This window comes from Lepidochelys kempii, chromosome 16 (genome assembly GCF_965140265.1).
Source record: "Lepidochelys kempii isolate rLepKem1 chromosome 16, rLepKem1.hap2, whole genome shotgun sequence".
Taxonomy (NCBI): Eukaryota; Metazoa; Chordata; order Testudines; family Cheloniidae; genus Lepidochelys; species Lepidochelys kempii.
The window spans coordinates 24,265,971-24,283,565 of NC_133271.1; the positions used below are offsets into that span (position 1 = coordinate 24,265,971).

The 17,595-nt window shown below is 39.2% G+C and overlaps 2 protein-coding genes across 8 annotated transcripts in view; both read right to left on the reverse strand.

Moving 5' to 3' along the window:
- The window catches only part of TRAF1 (TNF receptor associated factor 1), a 64,598-nt gene extending 49,386 nt beyond the window's left edge, over positions 1-15,212 (reverse strand). For 3 of the 5 annotated variants that reach the window (XM_073314967.1, XM_073314966.1, XM_073314965.1), the window contains exons 1-5: positions 15,121-15,212; positions 6,712-6,918; positions 5,999-6,312; positions 2,793-2,868; positions 1,219-1,317 (exon numbers count right to left, since the gene is read on the reverse strand). In XM_073314967.1, the coding sequence (XP_073171068.1) occupies positions 1,219-1,317; positions 2,793-2,868; positions 5,999-6,222 (399 nt within the window). In that variant the 5' untranslated portion in view covers positions 6,223-6,312; positions 6,712-6,918; positions 15,121-15,212. Of the gene's footprint in view, positions 1-1,218; positions 1,318-2,792; positions 2,869-3,567; positions 3,716-5,998; positions 6,313-6,711; positions 6,919-15,120 lie in introns of those variants that run through there. The other 2 variants (XM_073314970.1, XM_073314968.1) reach the window with 2 other exon arrangements.
- The window catches only part of C5 (complement C5), a 51,377-nt gene continuing 48,639 nt past the window's right edge, over positions 14,858-17,595 (reverse strand). For all 3 annotated transcript variants that reach the window (XM_073314964.1, XM_073314963.1, XM_073314962.1), the window contains 3 exons: positions 16,536-16,619; positions 15,666-15,804; positions 14,858-15,354 (listed from right to left, as the gene is read on the reverse strand). In XM_073314964.1, coding sequence (XP_073171065.1) covers positions 15,225-15,354; positions 15,666-15,804; positions 16,536-16,619 — 353 coding nt within the window. In that variant the 3' untranslated portion in view covers positions 14,858-15,224. The remainder of the gene's footprint in view (positions 15,355-15,665; positions 15,805-16,535; positions 16,620-17,595) is intronic.

Below are 17,595 nucleotides of genomic sequence, written 5' to 3' on the forward strand. Positions count from 1 at the left end.
GCTCAAGCCCAAATGTCTACACCACAATTAAATAGGCCCATAGCCCAAGCCCCCGGAGCCTGGGTCAGCTGAGATGGGCCAGCTGCAGGAGTTTAACTGCACTGTAGACATGCTTTAGTGTCTTAGGAGATTAAGTTTTATTGAAAGGCAAGAGGATTTAGGCTCCTAAGTGCATATGTCACTTTTGGAAACAAGACTTCAGTTCTAATGTCAGGTGCTTTTGAAAACTTTGCCGCAAGTTTCATTTCAGAAATTAGACTTGCGAACAGGACCACAGAATCCAACTAATGCTCAGCCAGGAAGGCCATATTTGTTACCATAGTTTCAGCTATCTTAAAGCTGCTCAGAAGTTCCAAATTCCCTCAGCTGTAGATGCTTTTTATTAGCACATCAGCATTAAGACTGTATTGATTTGCTGATTCTTAAAATAAATTAGTTGCCATTTTCCTGAGTCTGTTTGAAATAAAGAGGAAATGGCTTTAGGCAGTCATCTATTGTTTTTTCCCATTCCTTCCTTCCTTTTGTTCAGGGAAGCAGTGTAGTTCAGTGGATAGGATGCCCGATTGGGAATCAGGAGACTGGTTAATTTCCCAGCTCTGCCAGTGACCTACTGTGTGACCTTGGGAAAAAAATCACTTAATTGCTCTATGCCTCAGTTTCTTCACCTGCAAAATGCAGATAATAATTCTTTCCAATCTTTTTAAGATCTATAGATTTTGCCAAAAGATTCATGAACACAGTCATGGGGTAGTGTTGTGAGGATGGGGGCTGCCAGGTTAAATGCTATGTACATGACAAATCCTGCCCTTGCGGGCGGGGGAGGGGATGTACAATGCTGAACCTTATGCAAGGATCATTGTGCACAATGGAGCTGTGTTCTGTGACAGTCATTATGCTCCAGCATATAGACTTTTGGTCATGGGGCCAGAGGTTCTAATGCTCCATATTCCCCTTGCAGAGATGATCTAGAGGAGCTGTAGGAAGCCACTGCAACCCTGAAGTTTCAATAGAGGCCATGAATGGGCTTTGAGGGAGGATTTCTTTCCCTTGGCCCTGACAGAACTCTCCAATGCCCAACTTACCGTATTTGGCCCTGCTGTATATACATTTGGTTAGAAGATTCTGTTGCAAACAAGTTCTTGCTCTTACAAAGTCACTTCTCATAATCTATATCCTTATTTCTGACATGGCCCTTTCTTGACTTTAACAATCACTTACCTCATCTGGGTCCAGTGGTCCAGACTGAAGAAAACCCTCTCTCAGACCCTTGATTGTAAGTCTTTCAATCTCCTTGCTCATGACTTCATCTGGTTTTATCTGTAGTACAGTATGATAATTGAAATTGATAAAGAGAATGATGTAGAATATAACATTATATATGATCTGACTGCAATTTACATTGTGCAACCAGAATACTCAGAGGCAGGCACACAGAGCTTCAGAAATAGGGACCATGCAGGTGAGGAGTGAGAAAACTTTTTAGCAATAAGAAAAACGAATAACTGGTCTTGTGTTTTCAGGACAGCCTCAGCATAATCATGCTATTTAGTTCTTTCAACATAATATCGTGTTAGCAATCTTAATCACTAGCATGTATTTTTGCTTAGAATGCAAATGCATCAAGAACATTTGTGTTATCAGTACCCATGAAATGTGCTGGGCTAAGTAAAGTGTAGTCTTCTAAAATTTTTAAGAGATATTTTGTATTGTATTTGAGATTTATGTAATTATCTCAAAAAACTGAAAATCTATCAAACGATACTACACCTTCCATCTGTGGATCTCAAAGCACTTTACAAAAAATCATCAATTCAGCCTCACAGCACCCTGTAAATTAGGTAAACATTGTTACCCCCATTGTAGAGAGGGGGAAACAGAGATGGAGATTTTTATAGTGACTTGCCCAGGGTCAAACAGCAAGTCTGTTGGCAGAGCTAGGAATAGAATCCTGATCACCCCAACCCAGTACTGCAACCACAATACTGTTGTAACTTTCCTATATAACATGATAAACCGTGCAAGATCATCAAAGCTTGTCATCGTCATATTGAATCCACATAAGCTGTTCTTTCAGTGTACCAGACATTTACATGCATAATTCCTAATACGGATAATTTGGCTTATTCATGTATCTCTGCCACAAATTTGAGGAGAAAAGGTGAATTAGTGTGCTGATTGAAATGTTCAACATTATCTGTTTCCAGGAGACGACAGCTATATTTAATATATACTTTCTTAGCACATTACACAATGGAGGTTCCACTTACTACCACCAGGGCTGAATTTGGCCCAGTGATCTTAGTCCACTGCAGAGCTTACCTACAATGCAAGTTAAGGCCAGAACCTGTAGTTTACTGATATTTTAGCTGTGTGCACCCAGTCATAATGTTATTTGAATACAGCATGTGGTGCTTTTCATATATTAATTTCAATATGCTTTATACACATTATCTATGTTGCTGTGTTAGAAGGGATGGCTGAGTCGGTGTTTCTGAGGCTTTAAAATCAGACGTGAGAAGAAGAAAGAAGAGTAAGGTGTCTGAGCATAGTCATCATCACCCATATGAGAGAAATAAGTCTCTAAAACCCAGCTACAGTCACACAGCAACACATTAAACACTGCAGAAATAGAAAAGGAGTGTTCAAAGGCAGACTGTTTAGACAACCCCATCAAATATTTTATTGCAATTCTCTCTGCCATTTGAGTTTATATCCTAGTATTATTGGGATATAGAGTTTTCTTCTTACGTTTCTTAAAAAAGCTTTGGGGATTAATGAGCAAAATTACTCACAGAGCCGAAGTTAAAAATTGCATCATCAGTGACTATTTTCTCTCCACACAGTAAACACTCTGGATCAGGGACGTTTCTGAGAGGGAAAAAAAAGCAATTTTAAAAGTAAAACTCTTGGAAATGTCATTGCATTTGGGCAGCTAGTCAATTAAAACTAAAAACTCATATAAATTCATACTTTGGGCCACATTCTCCTCTCAGTTTTATTGGCGAATCAACTGGGTTGCACGAGCACTAGTGAGAAGGGAATCTGGCCCTTTGCCTACCACCGCTGAGGGGAAAATTCAAGCCTGATAATTACCGTAAATTATTCTAGAGATTGTTTGGGTCCACTCTGCCTTAGAGCACAACTAATGCAGTGTACAGACCAGGCATGATTTGGAACTGTTTGCAACAACCAAGCGAAGCATTACAAATATATATTAGCGACAGTTTAGCATCCGTGGAAAGGAAGTGGAACGGTAGCCCTGGAGAACAAAGTCCTCTGTTTATCCATAGCACAGGGATAGCATGGGCACTACAACGTTCTCCACACAGTCATGCAAATATGCGTCTATCCTAGCACAAAGGGATAACCTCTGGGGTGCGGAGTCAGGCTGCCTTCGTGCCTCTTCAATCCCAGCCTCTCTGCTGAGACTGAGGAGGAGGCCATTTAATGTCAGTTCTGACAGTGGTTTTTAGAATGTGGACATCTGTCTGGAAACTGGACGGAGTCCCAGACTTGTTTTGCACACCATCAAGCAGCCATTACATGATAAATGCATTTGATAACTACCAGCCTGGATATGAAGGGTGACCCAGAGGTGAAATCTTCTATTACTAGTCCATTCAACCTTTCAGTTCCCCAAGGTAAGGGTTGGCATTGGTATGCATATGGGACATGTGGGAAGATGAGACTCTAGTCATCCTTTCCTTTTCTTGGGTCTCCCACAAAAGTACCATCAAACTTTCTTAAGAAGGAAAAATATCTTGTCTTTGCTCAGAAAGCAAGGCATTAAAAACAAATCACTAAACAGCTCCCCCTGGGCCAAAAAAGTGTCTGTGATTTTATGTGCAGCAGAGATGCTGAAGAATAAGTTTCTCATTCTTCATGACCAGAATATCTCCACTTATGCCTACAGAAGTCTGGACTGCTGTCTAAGCATTCACACCCTTGGTGGTGCCAAGAAGCCATAAATTCTACCAGATTTAGCAGGCAGCTAACAAACCAGGTTTTTCATGGCCATTCCAGATTTGGGTTCTAGCCATGCTGAGCAGAAATTAATAAGCTGTATCACGAATTTTCTGACCCCTGTGGTATCCACCATGAGACATAGAAACATGAGAAGGTTGGAAAACTGTATCCTGTACAACAGAATTGCCTCATACGCAAGTCAATGATCACCTTTCAGTTCATTGTTGATTGGTTATGTGTCCTGTTGTCACTATCATTTACAAGACCACCTGATAAATTAATACTTGGGTTCTAAGAGCCCCTGATCCTCCTTTTCAGAGTTCTGGTGTTTGCTTGGAGGTTTCTGAGAAAAGTTTTTCCACCTATAACAAGGCTTTGAAAACTGCAGTTATCCATTTTTAGGCCATTTTTGCCATTTCAAACAACACAATCGAGCTCCTCTAAGAGACTGAACCTGACCCATCGTGGAATCTTCACAATGTTTCTGTCTCTCTGAAAAAGATGCCAATGCAATTAAAATGAAGAATATATAGTACAGCATGCTCTTTGGATCCAGTTTCCCTTTTGGTTACACAGGTACAATCCCACTGACTTCATGTGATCTATGTGAAATTCACAGGGGCGGGTGAGGGGAAGTCATATACAGCTCTTAAAGCTGCAGAATGAGTTAAATATATTCAGCAAATGACAATGCAAGGCATGGAAATAAGAGCTGTATATGACTTCCCCTCACCCGCCCCAGTGAATTTCACATAGATCACATGAAGTCAGTGGGATTGTACCTGTGTAACCAAAAGGGAAACTGGGGGCACAGAGCATGCTGTCCTATATATTCTTCATTTTAATTGCATTCTCTGGCCAGAAAACAGATACTGGGTGGTGAGGGGGTGGGGCGGAGAAAGATTTTCTCTGGCTCCCCTTAATCCCCACCTCTTCCCTTATATAAATCACTGGTTTACTATTGTTATTAGACAGAATTAGAATTGAAACCCTAGATCCAAACACACACGCCAACTTTGTCCAAATTTGAACTGTGTTTGAGGCCCCTTTCTATAGCACCATCCCAAGACTGAACCTGACTGCCAAAACAAAATGACATCTTTGCATTCTATAACCTGTAATCAGACAGTGAACAATTTAAAACGAGACTGACTTAAATGGGTCAGTGAAAAACAACAAGGAAATAAGGGGAATGCGATATTGTGAGAAGCCACATATTTAGGCTTTGAGTAACAAAAATTCTATATTTTGGACATTCTAGTGAGGTGGTCATATTTGAAAACTGGGGCTGCAATCTAATCAAACAGGAATATTTGCTTTGGAAAGAAGTATAGATAATGATGCAATTTTTCATGTAAATAGAAATTAAAAAAGAAAAATCCCCAGTCTTGATCAAGTCATGGTCTTTGCTTCATACTAATGAGATATTTTAATCATATTTATGTAAATACCAATTCCCGAGATGTAACAAATTTAAAATACAATATTCATTCTCTTTCCCTCTCTCCAAGTATGGACCTCAAAAATAAAAAGTAATATTAAAACCCCACAATCTTCTATAATAATTTGTACACATGAAGATTGTATTAAAATACTCTATTCAATATTTATGTAGGCTGAGATTTTGAAAAATACTCAAGTCTCATTGGCTGTCAGCCTGAATGAAAGCCAATGGAAGTTGTGCTCCTAAATCATCTGGACAATTGTCAAAATCCCATCCTGAATCAATATCCAGTTCAAAGCATGGCATCATCTAACCCCTTACGGGATGCTGAGAAATATAAAGTGGTATCTTAATAAAAAAAAACTACCAACATAACCATAACCAACCCATAACTCTCACTCACATGAGTAGTTCTCAAGTATAAGGATCACTTCAATGAGATGAGATTTGTATGACAGGGCTCTGATATCATATCTTTTTTTCAGACAGTTTTGCAGATATTGGATCTAGTTCCAGGTCAGTTTTGCTCATGAGGGCCGTAGTGACACTACCTAATCGCAGTTACTACGTTCAGTATAATAGGATTACCTTAATAACCATTCAACGCAGGACATGCAGTAGCTGTGACCACATGGCACCTGTGCTGGATTCTCCAGAAACATTTTGCATAGAGGACAAATATATTTAGAGGAAACATCAGCCATATACTTCTCCAGAGCCTCTCCAGAAGCAGGTGAGCTACTCATAGCTGATGTATCAATTCCTGATGCGAAATCCTCCAAATGCTGGGGCTCTACAGTGTGTTCTGCCATGAAGATGGTCTAAAGGCTTCAGTCTAAAGCTGTTCCCATTATTCGTATACAAACTTCCATCTAAAAACTTCAGACTCGTACGTGATAATTCTGAGAATGCAGAAAAGAATACATGAAAGTGTGTTTTGGGGGTGTTTTTCCCCCTCTGAATTCCTTATTGTAATGATGAACTGCAGTCAGTCAATCAATCAATCTAAAGTATAAGCACTCAGAGAGGAGAAAATATTTCTGGATTACAGTGGGAGCCTGATTATCTAAACTAATTTGATAATGGGCCATTTAAGTATAAGATATATTTGGAAAAATCAATAATATACTGTGGAATTTTACCATGGATAAGGCTGCTGTACTATTTTGACCAAAACTGAGGTGTGAAACACTTTTCACTCCTCAGGGCTTGTCTACACTACCGTGCAGGGTCGATCTAAGATACGCAACTTCAGCTATGTGAATAGCGTAGCTGAAGTCAACGTACTTATATCTACTTACCGCGGTGTCTTCACTGCAGTAAGTCGACAGTTGACATTCTCCCAATGACTCCGCTTACGCTTCTCATTCTGATGGAGTACCAGAGTCGACGGTACAGCACTCAGTGGTCGATTTATCGCTTCTCTACTGGACACAATAAATTGACCCCTGTTGGATCGATCGCTGCCCGCCGATCAGGCGGGTAGTGTAGACAAGCCCTACGTCATGCTAAAAGAATAAAGAAGAGACATAGTTGGGTAAGAACAAGGCTTAAAAAAATGTTTTCCTTGTGAAAGGGGCAGCATCATGTTGATTTAGGACCCAAATTTCACTTTTATAAAGACAAGATTTCACAAAATCTAAAAGTCAATAGAAATATTTCCGTTTTTTTTAAAATTTCAACCAATGAAAAATGTGCATTATTTTAATGCATGACCATTCAGAAAGTGAAACGGATTTGTCTGGTCTATTTTATGGGCGGAACAGCATTCTACAAATAAACAAATCAACAGGAATGAAGAAAAAGTAAATGCTTTCATTTTTTCATTCTTAATCATCTAAATTATTTCATAATACAGGTCATGATTTTACAATTTTTATTTGCAATCCAACAGTGCCCTTTTATTAATATTTTTTAAAATGAAGGGATACAGCTCTGAGGTTTAATGGATAGAGTACAAGGGTGGAAATCAGAAGGGGATTGTGTTCCCAGTTCCACCACACACTTATTCCTTGACCTTTTGTAAATTACTTCATCTCCTCAAGTCAGATTTTTAAAAAAGTGTTTAAGTGCCTAAAGATGCAGACAGGAGTCTAGACACTTATCTCCCATTGATTTTAATGGGAATTAAGCATCTGGACACTTTTTAAAATCCCATTAGGCATCTGCATTTTTAGGCACCTGAATGCCTTTCAGAATCTGACCCCTAGTGCTCAGTTTCCTCAGGTGTTAAATGGGATTGATAATGCTCACCTACCTTTGCGAAGCGTTTTGACACCTATGGATGAGAAGTCTTCTATAAGGATTATTATTAGTGGTATTCATTTTATAAAGAAAAGACATTTTCACCAGTAGAGAAGCCAGAAACTCAAGAATGAACATTGTCTAAGTGGTGACAGCACTTCTAAACAACAAACACCACAGTTACAGAAAGAGCTACGCTCAGCATTTACACATTGGCATCTCACCCTATAAACTTGCTGATTGTAGAGACTAGAGCCTCAGACAAGCCTTTAAGGGTATGTCTACGCAGCACGTAAACACCCATGGCTGGCCCGTCAGCTGACTCTGGCTCGTGGGGGTCAGGCTGCGGGGCTGTAAAATTGCAGTGTAGATGTCGGGGCTTGGGCTGGAGCCCAGGCTCTGGGACCCTCCCGCCTCACAGGGTCTCAGAGCTTGGACTCCAGCTCGAGCCCGAATGTCAAGCACAATTTTACAGTCCTGCAGCCTGAGCCTGTCAGCTGACACGGGGCAGCTGCAGATGTTTAATTGAAGAGTAGACATACCCTACGTCTGGCTCAGGATTCTTCTTCAACATAACTCCTCCAGTGATAGCCTTGGAGGGCACGAGCCCCTCGGGCAGAATAGCAAAAAGCAAAACTAAAGACTCATAAGGTGGCTCCTTCAGTTTTAGCAGCGGGCTGCACTTCCACTGCTCTGGATTTTGTTTGACTGTTTCTCAGTTCCTGTATCTATCTCAGACAGTTGATATCATTTCAGGTGTCATTTTCCTTGCCAGCTACTTTTCTAGGTTCACACACTCCCTTTTGTAAGAATGTTACACCATCCATTCTTATTTTCTAAATATAAAGGCTTCATGTGTTTTTTGAGAATATGATCCTTATTACCCCATCCAGCTATAAATATTAAGGGCCAAATCCTCAACTGGTATAAATCAATATAGCTCAATTCAAGTCAATAAGGTATTATCCAAAGCTCTAGGCACTGTTGTACCACCGATCAAGACCTCTGTGGGTTTTCGGTCAATTTTTTTTACTGCAAGACCAGCAATTTTGACAAATTCACATTGCTGTTATTGGCAGGATGTACACAGCAGTAAAAGGCTTTTGAAGTGAGCTGACTTTGTATAAAATTAAAACCACAGAACAACCTAATTTGCTGAAATATCATTAAGTGTCTGTGCTAAACCCACAAAAGCCAGGAAACTCTAAGATGAAAGAGGAAAACTACCGATAGACCATGCTTTAAATCACGCATCATGCCCAGCTCAAGCAATACTTACAACCAGGAATATTACCCAGTGCTCAAGACTTCTGCAACACCTGCTCATAAAAGGATTAAGTAAAGACATCTGGGACTTTTTCAGCCTTAATTTTAAATTTCCCGGGTTTTATGGTTTTAAGTTGCAATTGGGTAAACTGTTTCAGCACAAGGGAGCCGAATCAGGGAGTGATGGGGCAGGTGCACCAATGAGGAGTTCCAAGGCACCGAGCCTCAGTGAGGAGCATAGTAGTTATGCCATCGTTGGACAGGGTGCAGTTTCCCGATTGATTGGCAGCAGCACTTACACTCGAGACTACGACAGCCATTAGAAAGCTCTTTGCACCCTATATAGGGCTTGGCCACTCTCTTGCCCATTACTTTAACATACAATTATAGTTCCTTTGGATAGTGTTAAAAAAATTCACTGCCAAGTAATTTAGATCTAAAATCTGACCCATCCACCACGGGATATCCTGCCTTGAGGAATAACACCTACATTCTATACAGCTTTTCATCAGTAGATCACAGAGCTTTACAAAGGAGGTCAGTATCATTATCCCCATTTTACAAAGGGAGAAACTGAGGTTCAGAGAGGTGAAATAACATGTCCAAGGTGACCCAGCAAGTCAGTGGCAAAGCCAAGAATAGAATCCACCTAAGTCCCAGTCCAGTGCTGTATCCACTAGGCCAATGATACTCAGACCACAGAGGTTCAGGAGCCAAATTAGCAATCATCATTACCCAAAAGAGCCAGAGTAGTGAGAATTCATTGTTTCATTTACTATTTTATATATGTTTTCTTGGTTATTCTAAGTATTATTATTTTATCAACTACAATTAGTTAATAACATAGTAAAAGCATCCTGATTTAATTATTAACCAATCACACAGTGTTTTAATATCATGTGTTGCAAAGAGCCACAGGAGACACATTGAAGAGCCACTTGTGGCTCCTGGGGCCACAGTCTGAAGTATCACTGCACTTAGCCATTAAATAACATGGAGGTCTTGCAGTAAAAAAAAAAAAAAAAAAAAAAAGATCCCTCATGCAGGAAAGGTGAAATTTGAAGGATCTAGCACTGTACCATTGAAACAAACAAAAAACCCACCACCTTTGCAGTCTGGCAGGCAATGATCCCAGGAGTCTCAATATTCGTATGTTTTAAAAAATCCTTCTGTTTTGAGGAATATTTTTTCTCAAAGTATTAACTGCTATTTTTACAGGACCGGCACAAAATAATGTCCTTCTGCTCCCTCTGCTGTTTCTGCTACTGCAACATGCAAAGAAGCCGTAATTCAGAAGCTGTACACATTCTTTTGGACACTGCCACAGACACTGGTGAATAAACAAAAAAATTGCATCATGTTTCTTCAGTAGAACAGAGGAACTCAGGAGAAATCAATATTTTTCAAAAGTAAAAAGAGAAAAATGTTTTTTTTTAAAAAAAGCCAACCACACATAGCTGAGAAAAAAGCAATTGGCTGCGTCTCTCCAAAGAGTGACCCAGGTATACAGGATCTGCAACATTTCTACAATCAAGGATCCACCCTCAGGAGTACACTGATTCATTCTTTTCTCTGTTCAAGTACATCAGTAAAATTTAATTCAGCAGGAGTTCTAAATTTTGTTATTGTTATTTAATCAATGCTGTTATCGTGCTAGGAAATATATAAACACAATTGTTGAAAAAATGTCCAGTAAGGATTAATAATACCTAACACAAAATCTGCTCTGTTTAAATACAAGCTGTAGGTAATGTTTTTCCTAATTTTAAAATACAGATTGTTCCCCTGACTCTCCCCACAAATTGAAAATATAATCAGCACCATCAGAAGAAATATGATATGCAAGAAGAAAAGAATAATGTAAGAAGTGGTTGAAAGATCTATATATAATAAATAATAATGTTTAAGGACAACTTACCAAACGGGTTAAGAACTTAAAATTCTAAGCCTATCACCAGCAAGAGGAAACACTAAGTTCAATTTCTCGCTAAGTGGGATTCCCCTACATCACATGTTTGTTTTTTCATTACAAGCAGCATGCCTACTTTTTTGCCTTTGTTTTGCACTGCTTTCTTTTAATCCTTGTACTAGGCACAATACCAAACCATGAAGAGACCTTTCTTGTCCCAAGCATTCTTCTTTGAGTGCATATCAACTATAAAATCTGATACGGGATTATGGTTAATAACCTAAACAGTATTTTAATGCTCAGAATAAAAAAAGCCACATTTTATTGAGAAGACTACTCAGAAATATAATGGGCAACTCCGATTTTTTGAAAGTACTATTTTTCTCTATATTAGTTTGCTGTTATTTTAAATGTAACACCTATAAACATGGTGACAGGTTTCAGAGTGATAGCCCTGTTAGTCTGTATCAGCAAAAACAATCATGCATCTGATGAAGTGGGTTCTAGCCCACGAAAGCTTATGCCCAAATAAATGTGTTAGTCTCTAATGTGCCACAAGGACTCCTTGTTGTTTTTACCTATAAACATGAGCACATTGATTTTCTTACTCAGTATTTCAGAGCCTGATTTGGGTTTGTGCATATATAGGGATAACTGAATATCTGAAGATATCCATGATCAATACTCATCTGTTTAAAGTAAGCAAGAAAACCAGGTTGCAGACTGCCTACTTTCTTTTTATACACAGAACAGGCTTGACAAAATATTCTAAAGTTAATTGATTTAGCCCCTTGAGAGCTTTTTATACTGTTAGTATTAGAGTGGAAAAGTAAAATGAGAGTTAATAATGTGTGAGGCTGTTTTAATCAAAAATAGCTCTCATCTTGTAGCACACCCACAGCATGAACAAAAACATATTAGAAAAAAGCCGCATGACACATCACACATGCTGCAGGTGTTTCTGTCATGTCCAAATCCTACTGGCTGCTGCTGTTTTAAAAAATGTGTTATGCTTCTTGGACAGGTCTGTGAATTCTTCAGTGACCTGTACAATGCTGAACACGCTGTCAACACTTTCCAGATAAGAAATAACTAGCTGTGCAGATTCAAAAAGCGTCTAACAAAACATGACACACAAATCTGCTTGCTAATAATGACATTTTACAGAGCCCCCGTCATTTGCAAAGATCCTAAAGTGCTTTACAAACTACAGTATAGTCACTACACATCTTCAGTGGCGTGAGGTGGCCACTGCTGAACCTAATCAGCAAGCATTCATCGACAACGTGTGTCACTGTCTGTGTCATGCCGCAGCTGCACAAAGGGCTGTCACGAAGGCCCCAGTGATACTGGTTGGCTGCACAGAGACCTTTCCCGATTCAGAATATGTTCAACAGGGACCATTGGCGACGGTACAGGTCAAAACCAGGTGGACAAATTGTGGGGTCGGCGACAAGGGACTGGTTGGGGATTATAACAGATATCCATTCCTCTCGCCAGAGTGTTTCCGCCCTAACATCCTGGCATGGCGGATGAGACCATAATTGGTGAAGTGACGGCAAACGTGCAGCTGGTGGTTTAAAAAGGTCATTGTGCAGTGGCAGGCTCGGGTTGGCGCGTACTTTCTCCAGTAACTCGTCTGATATGAGGAGGAGCGATATTGCTCAGAACTGGGAGCCATGGGAGTGGCGTCAGACGCAGGGTGCCAGAGATGATGTGCATGGTGGCATGTAACTACATATCCACCAGTTTGGTGTGTAACAATCAACTCCAAACTGGTGCACAGTACTCCGCCACCGAATACGAGATGGCAAGAGCTGACATCCGCAAAGTTGGAGCACAAGTACCCCATGACGAACCTGCCAATTTGCTAGGAAGGTTGTTATGTGTCTTAACGTCAGCTGCTGTCTTCTTCAGGTGGGCATGATAACTCAGTGTGAGGTCTAAGTTCAGACTGGTTCTACTTCACGCCTCACCTTCTGACCATTCAGATAAACATTCAGTTCTTGGGTTGCACTGGTGTGGTGAAGATGGAACAAACTGGAGACTGTTTTTATGACGCTTGGCTGGAGGCGCCAAGTCTTACAGAAGTCAGCTAACTTTATCATGTCCCGGTTTAAGGTGGCACCAAGCTCGTGAAACGTCCATGCCTGGGTACCGCAACAGATGTCGTCTGCGTAAGTGAACTTTCATGACTGTTGCTGGCAGGTCATTGACGTAAAGGTTGAACTGGTTTGGAGAAAGCAGAGAGCCCTGGGTTAATCCATTGCTCTGTTGTCTCCAAGCACTTGTCTTCTACCCCATATGGACTCTGAACTGCCTATCGCGGAGGAACAGTTCAACAACACCTGTGACCCAAGGTACTAGGACCTGTGATACCTTCACGAGCAGGCCAGTGTGCCATACCATATCGTACACTGCTGTTAGATCAATGAAAACAGTGCCCGTTTTCAAGTTTCTCTGGAAGCCATTTTCAATAAATGTGGTCAGCGCGAGTACTTGGTCACATGTGCTACGGCCTCGGTGAAAGCTGGCTTGGTCAGGGCGCAGAATTCTCTCCATGTATGGGTAATATGTGCTGTAGGACCAAGCGCTCCAGTGCCTTGAAGCACACTGACAATAATGATATGGGACGATAGCATGATGCTTGACTTGGCTTGACTTCACAACTGAAATGCAGCCAGTCACCTTTCAGGTGCATAGTTGCAGTTGGATGAACTGTTGGTACACGCACACCATACAGCACACAGTGGTGTGGGGAACATTTTGACCAAGGACAGCATGTTCACTATTACTCCTACAACAGGTGTAAACAGAATACTGAATGTTCACGTCAACCATTTGTATGAAAGATTTTCAAACAGTAAATGGCATGGAATTCAGTTTATATTCCTCAAAAGGATAAAGAGTTAAGTTATTCCTTCCCAGATTTGTACCTAAAGTTCTAGAGAGCCTGCACTTCATATTTCAAATCTAATGCTTATTCCACTAACAGTAAATATTTCAGTTGAATATTGTCTTCTTCACTTCCTGTTATATGTTTTGCAGTGCACTGTTAAAAAAACAGCTGTATTCCATGCAAGAGATGTCTGCAATTCAGTGTTTGGTGAAATTATTCCTATATATACACACGCAGATATTGTGCAAAAGCATTTTATGAGCCTTCAGGCTAACAGACATGATATAATTTATTAAATTAACAAATCCTGATAAGGATTGTTTACTTGAAAAATAAAGCCCAATATCAAAGACTGTTACATACAATTAAAACATGACAGTCTCTCTCAAATTAAAAGGCCATTATGCCACTTAGCTTTCTGATATGTAAACACATTTTTTGTTATTTACAAATTTTGATGCTTCTATATAAACTCATGTCCCTCAAGCATTAATTTTCACAACTTTCTGGTACGTGATTTCAAAATTTTCCAGTTACTCCCTATCTGACCATCTGGAAAACCTTAACTGTTACTAACCATTCAGCAGAGAATGTGCCACTCATTTGCTGAGCTAGGTCCTAGATACTGCGAGTGAGATTCTCTGTTCCAACTAAGAGGTGCAGTACAGAATTTACAGGACGGGGGAGGGGTAATTAAGGGGTAATGCATCCTGATTCTGGGCTGCTCAGAGGGCTTGGGCAGTCTGCAGCATATTTTGAACAGCCTTATGACATGTCTTCCACTGTTTCTACACCAGGAGAATCTTCCCTGGCAGGATCCAGGGCTTTTAGAGCCCCTTTACACTTCACCTAGCATAGTGAGGCTGATGCAGGGGTGAGGAACTTACCCTAGGTACTTAGATAGTATGGTGTGGGACCTGCTATAAAACCTCAGCAGACAGAGAGGTTAGATAGAAATATGTTTAATTTAAAACATAAACCCATTTTAAATAATTTTATCCCATAAAAAGAGATTGTGTGAGATGTAGCACTGTATATTTTAGTATCAATTTGTATGACAGAATATAAATGAAGAAAAATACAGTTATAAGAACAGTATCTGATAAACAAAAATACAAGGAAAATAAAATTGAGGAAGGATATGTTTTAATAAGATATTGCATTTCAGTGGGTCCAACTGTTTTGGCACAAGGCAATATTTCTCTATTTCTTTTTTTAAAAACGGTGTTCCATTTAATTTCATCTGACTTTAAAATGTCCTTGCAGTATTTCTGGAAAACTTTCCCTGTCCCACCCTAGTGTCAATGCAAAAAGTTACAATTCTAAAATAATTATCTTATAAAAACAGATGCTGTTAAATATAAGTAAATGAAACATTCCAAGTCAACCTACCTATGAATGTTAAAGTTTGGAAAGAATTACTAAGCAGCTAAGAATACATTTTTTTAGTGAGACTGAATATGCAATTTTTACTCAGCAGAATTCTCCCAAGGAAGTTAACAGCCATTGAGAAAGAGCTCTTCAGAAAATTCTTCCATTGTATCTACAAACTTTTTACAAGATGCACAAGCTGTATTTGAAGGCCACCACTCAATCCAAGTCACAGAGTCTAATGGATACTGGTATCTACACAGACAAAAGAGAAAGCTCATTAGTACATAAGCAGTGAAAAAAAGATAAAAACAAGAGAAAATTCTAATATTAAATGGATTCCTTTGTGCTTATTTTCCTCTGTTTTAAATGTGGACAGCTGAAGAAGTGTATTAGCATAAAAACAATGGGTAACACAAAATGGATTAAACAAGTCCTCAAAATATTGAATCAATTACAATAAATGACATGACCAAAGGTGTACAAGCACTTTGCCACTTTTGATGAGAATGAAGCATGTCATGCTCTGGAGAGAGCTCAGCACATTCTGTTAATAATTTACTTACTTGAAACTGAAACCAACTGTTATCTGAAAGGCCTCTTTTCCCATGATCAAATACTGATTTCCTGGATTCAGTTTAACATCAGTACAAGTCTTCTTTTTAACAAAGGTGATTTCAGTGTTTTTTTGGGCAAAAGCCTCTCCTGGAGTTGAAGGGAATGCAGTTATTACATTGGAAAATTTCACAGAAAAAATTATTAGAAAAACAGCTGGCTTCAATTTTTTCAGGGCCACACATGTTAATTAGGCATAACATACTGATTTGGTTTTACTATTTATCACAAGAGGGCAAAGCCAAGCCATCCATTAGCCACTAACTATGTAACAGGGAAATTCAGATAAATCAAAACATGAATTTTCAGCCCTTTGGAATCAGTCTAGAAACATTAAACAGGTGGCAATCTGACTTCCAAAAGCAGCCTTGTACAAACCAAATGTGTTTACCAAGATAACTGCAGATGCAAATGGTAAAACATGAGAAGACATGCAACTCCCACTGAATTGCTCAGCTAAATCTATGCCAACTTTGCTGCATCCAAATTCTACTTTATAAAAGCAAATATTATTGTTTCCTTTCCTTGAACCATTGTCTGCTTGTTTTGCCTGCCGAGATTGTGAGACCCTCAGCACAGGTGCCCGCATAAACAGCAGCAATAATAACAGTTTTAATAAAAGCGTAAATACAGTGAAACTGGTGAAAGACACTAGCTTACAAATATCAACCCAAGAATCTTCAGATTCATAGAGTACAATTATTCTCTACCTTTATTAGGAGACCACTTAGCACTGATTTTTGTCTGCTGCTTGAGTGGTCACTGAAGGGAGTTTTCATTGTAAACAAAATAATTAAATACATTACAGTTAGAACTCTCACCTGTTTTATAGAGATCCAGAAGAGTTGCAGTATACTTAATAAAACTACCTTCTTCACTGGAGGACAAGATGTTTACCTTATAGACTATAAAGAAAAAAAAAAGTTGCTACTGTTTCAGGCAGAATTCTTCCTTTTGCTTTGCACGACATCCATACTACAGATGGATATTAGGGCCATCTGTAAAATGTATTGTTTGTCAAACTGAAACTCTTATAAAGCTAATCAAATCTCATGTTTCAGCATATCAACTGATTGTCCATGGATGGATGCACACCTAACGTACAGCATTTCACAATGAAGTGCAAGGTTTTTCCCGGTTGTCCTCTGAAGCATCTGGCACTAGCTACTGCCAGAGATAGGCTAATGGACTTAATAAACCAGAAAGGTAGTTTCAATGTTCCTAGATATTTTCCAGAAATCAACACAAATACACATATAATGCACCCTAATTCATTAATTAGGAGGGTTTCATTTATTTTTTGTATTACAATGTACTGCTATTACTTTACAAGGACACTGCATGTTTCGCACTAAAGAATGCCAAGCACTTCAAACACACACACTTTTTTAGTCACAATTAAGATTTTTTATGCTGCAATTCTTTAGACTATTCACGTCACAGTATTATTCATCCAATGTCATTGCTCTAAAACTGGACTTGATTGTAAGTCTCCATTGCATCTAAATTCATTCAGACCTCGGCTACTCAAAACTATGTCTGAATTTTTAACCAATCATTAACAAACAAGCATTACAACAGTGTTTTTATTAGGCTAATAGTTGAAGTAATTTAAAATTTCTGTAGACATATAGACCCAAAGGACCTGATGTAATAATTTACGCATATTCAAATCCAATGACAAAGGATTAGCGTTGGGGAAAAAACTGATTGTTTTTGCCAGTAACAGAGAATATGTGATTTAACATCTCACTAACACTTGCACAGAACTGTGCTAGCTTCAAGCATATTATTTTGAACATCAACCTAGCACGGATTTCCATAACTGAAGTGGCCAGGATTTTTAAATCTGAGAACTGCCTTATAGAACCATGCTATAGT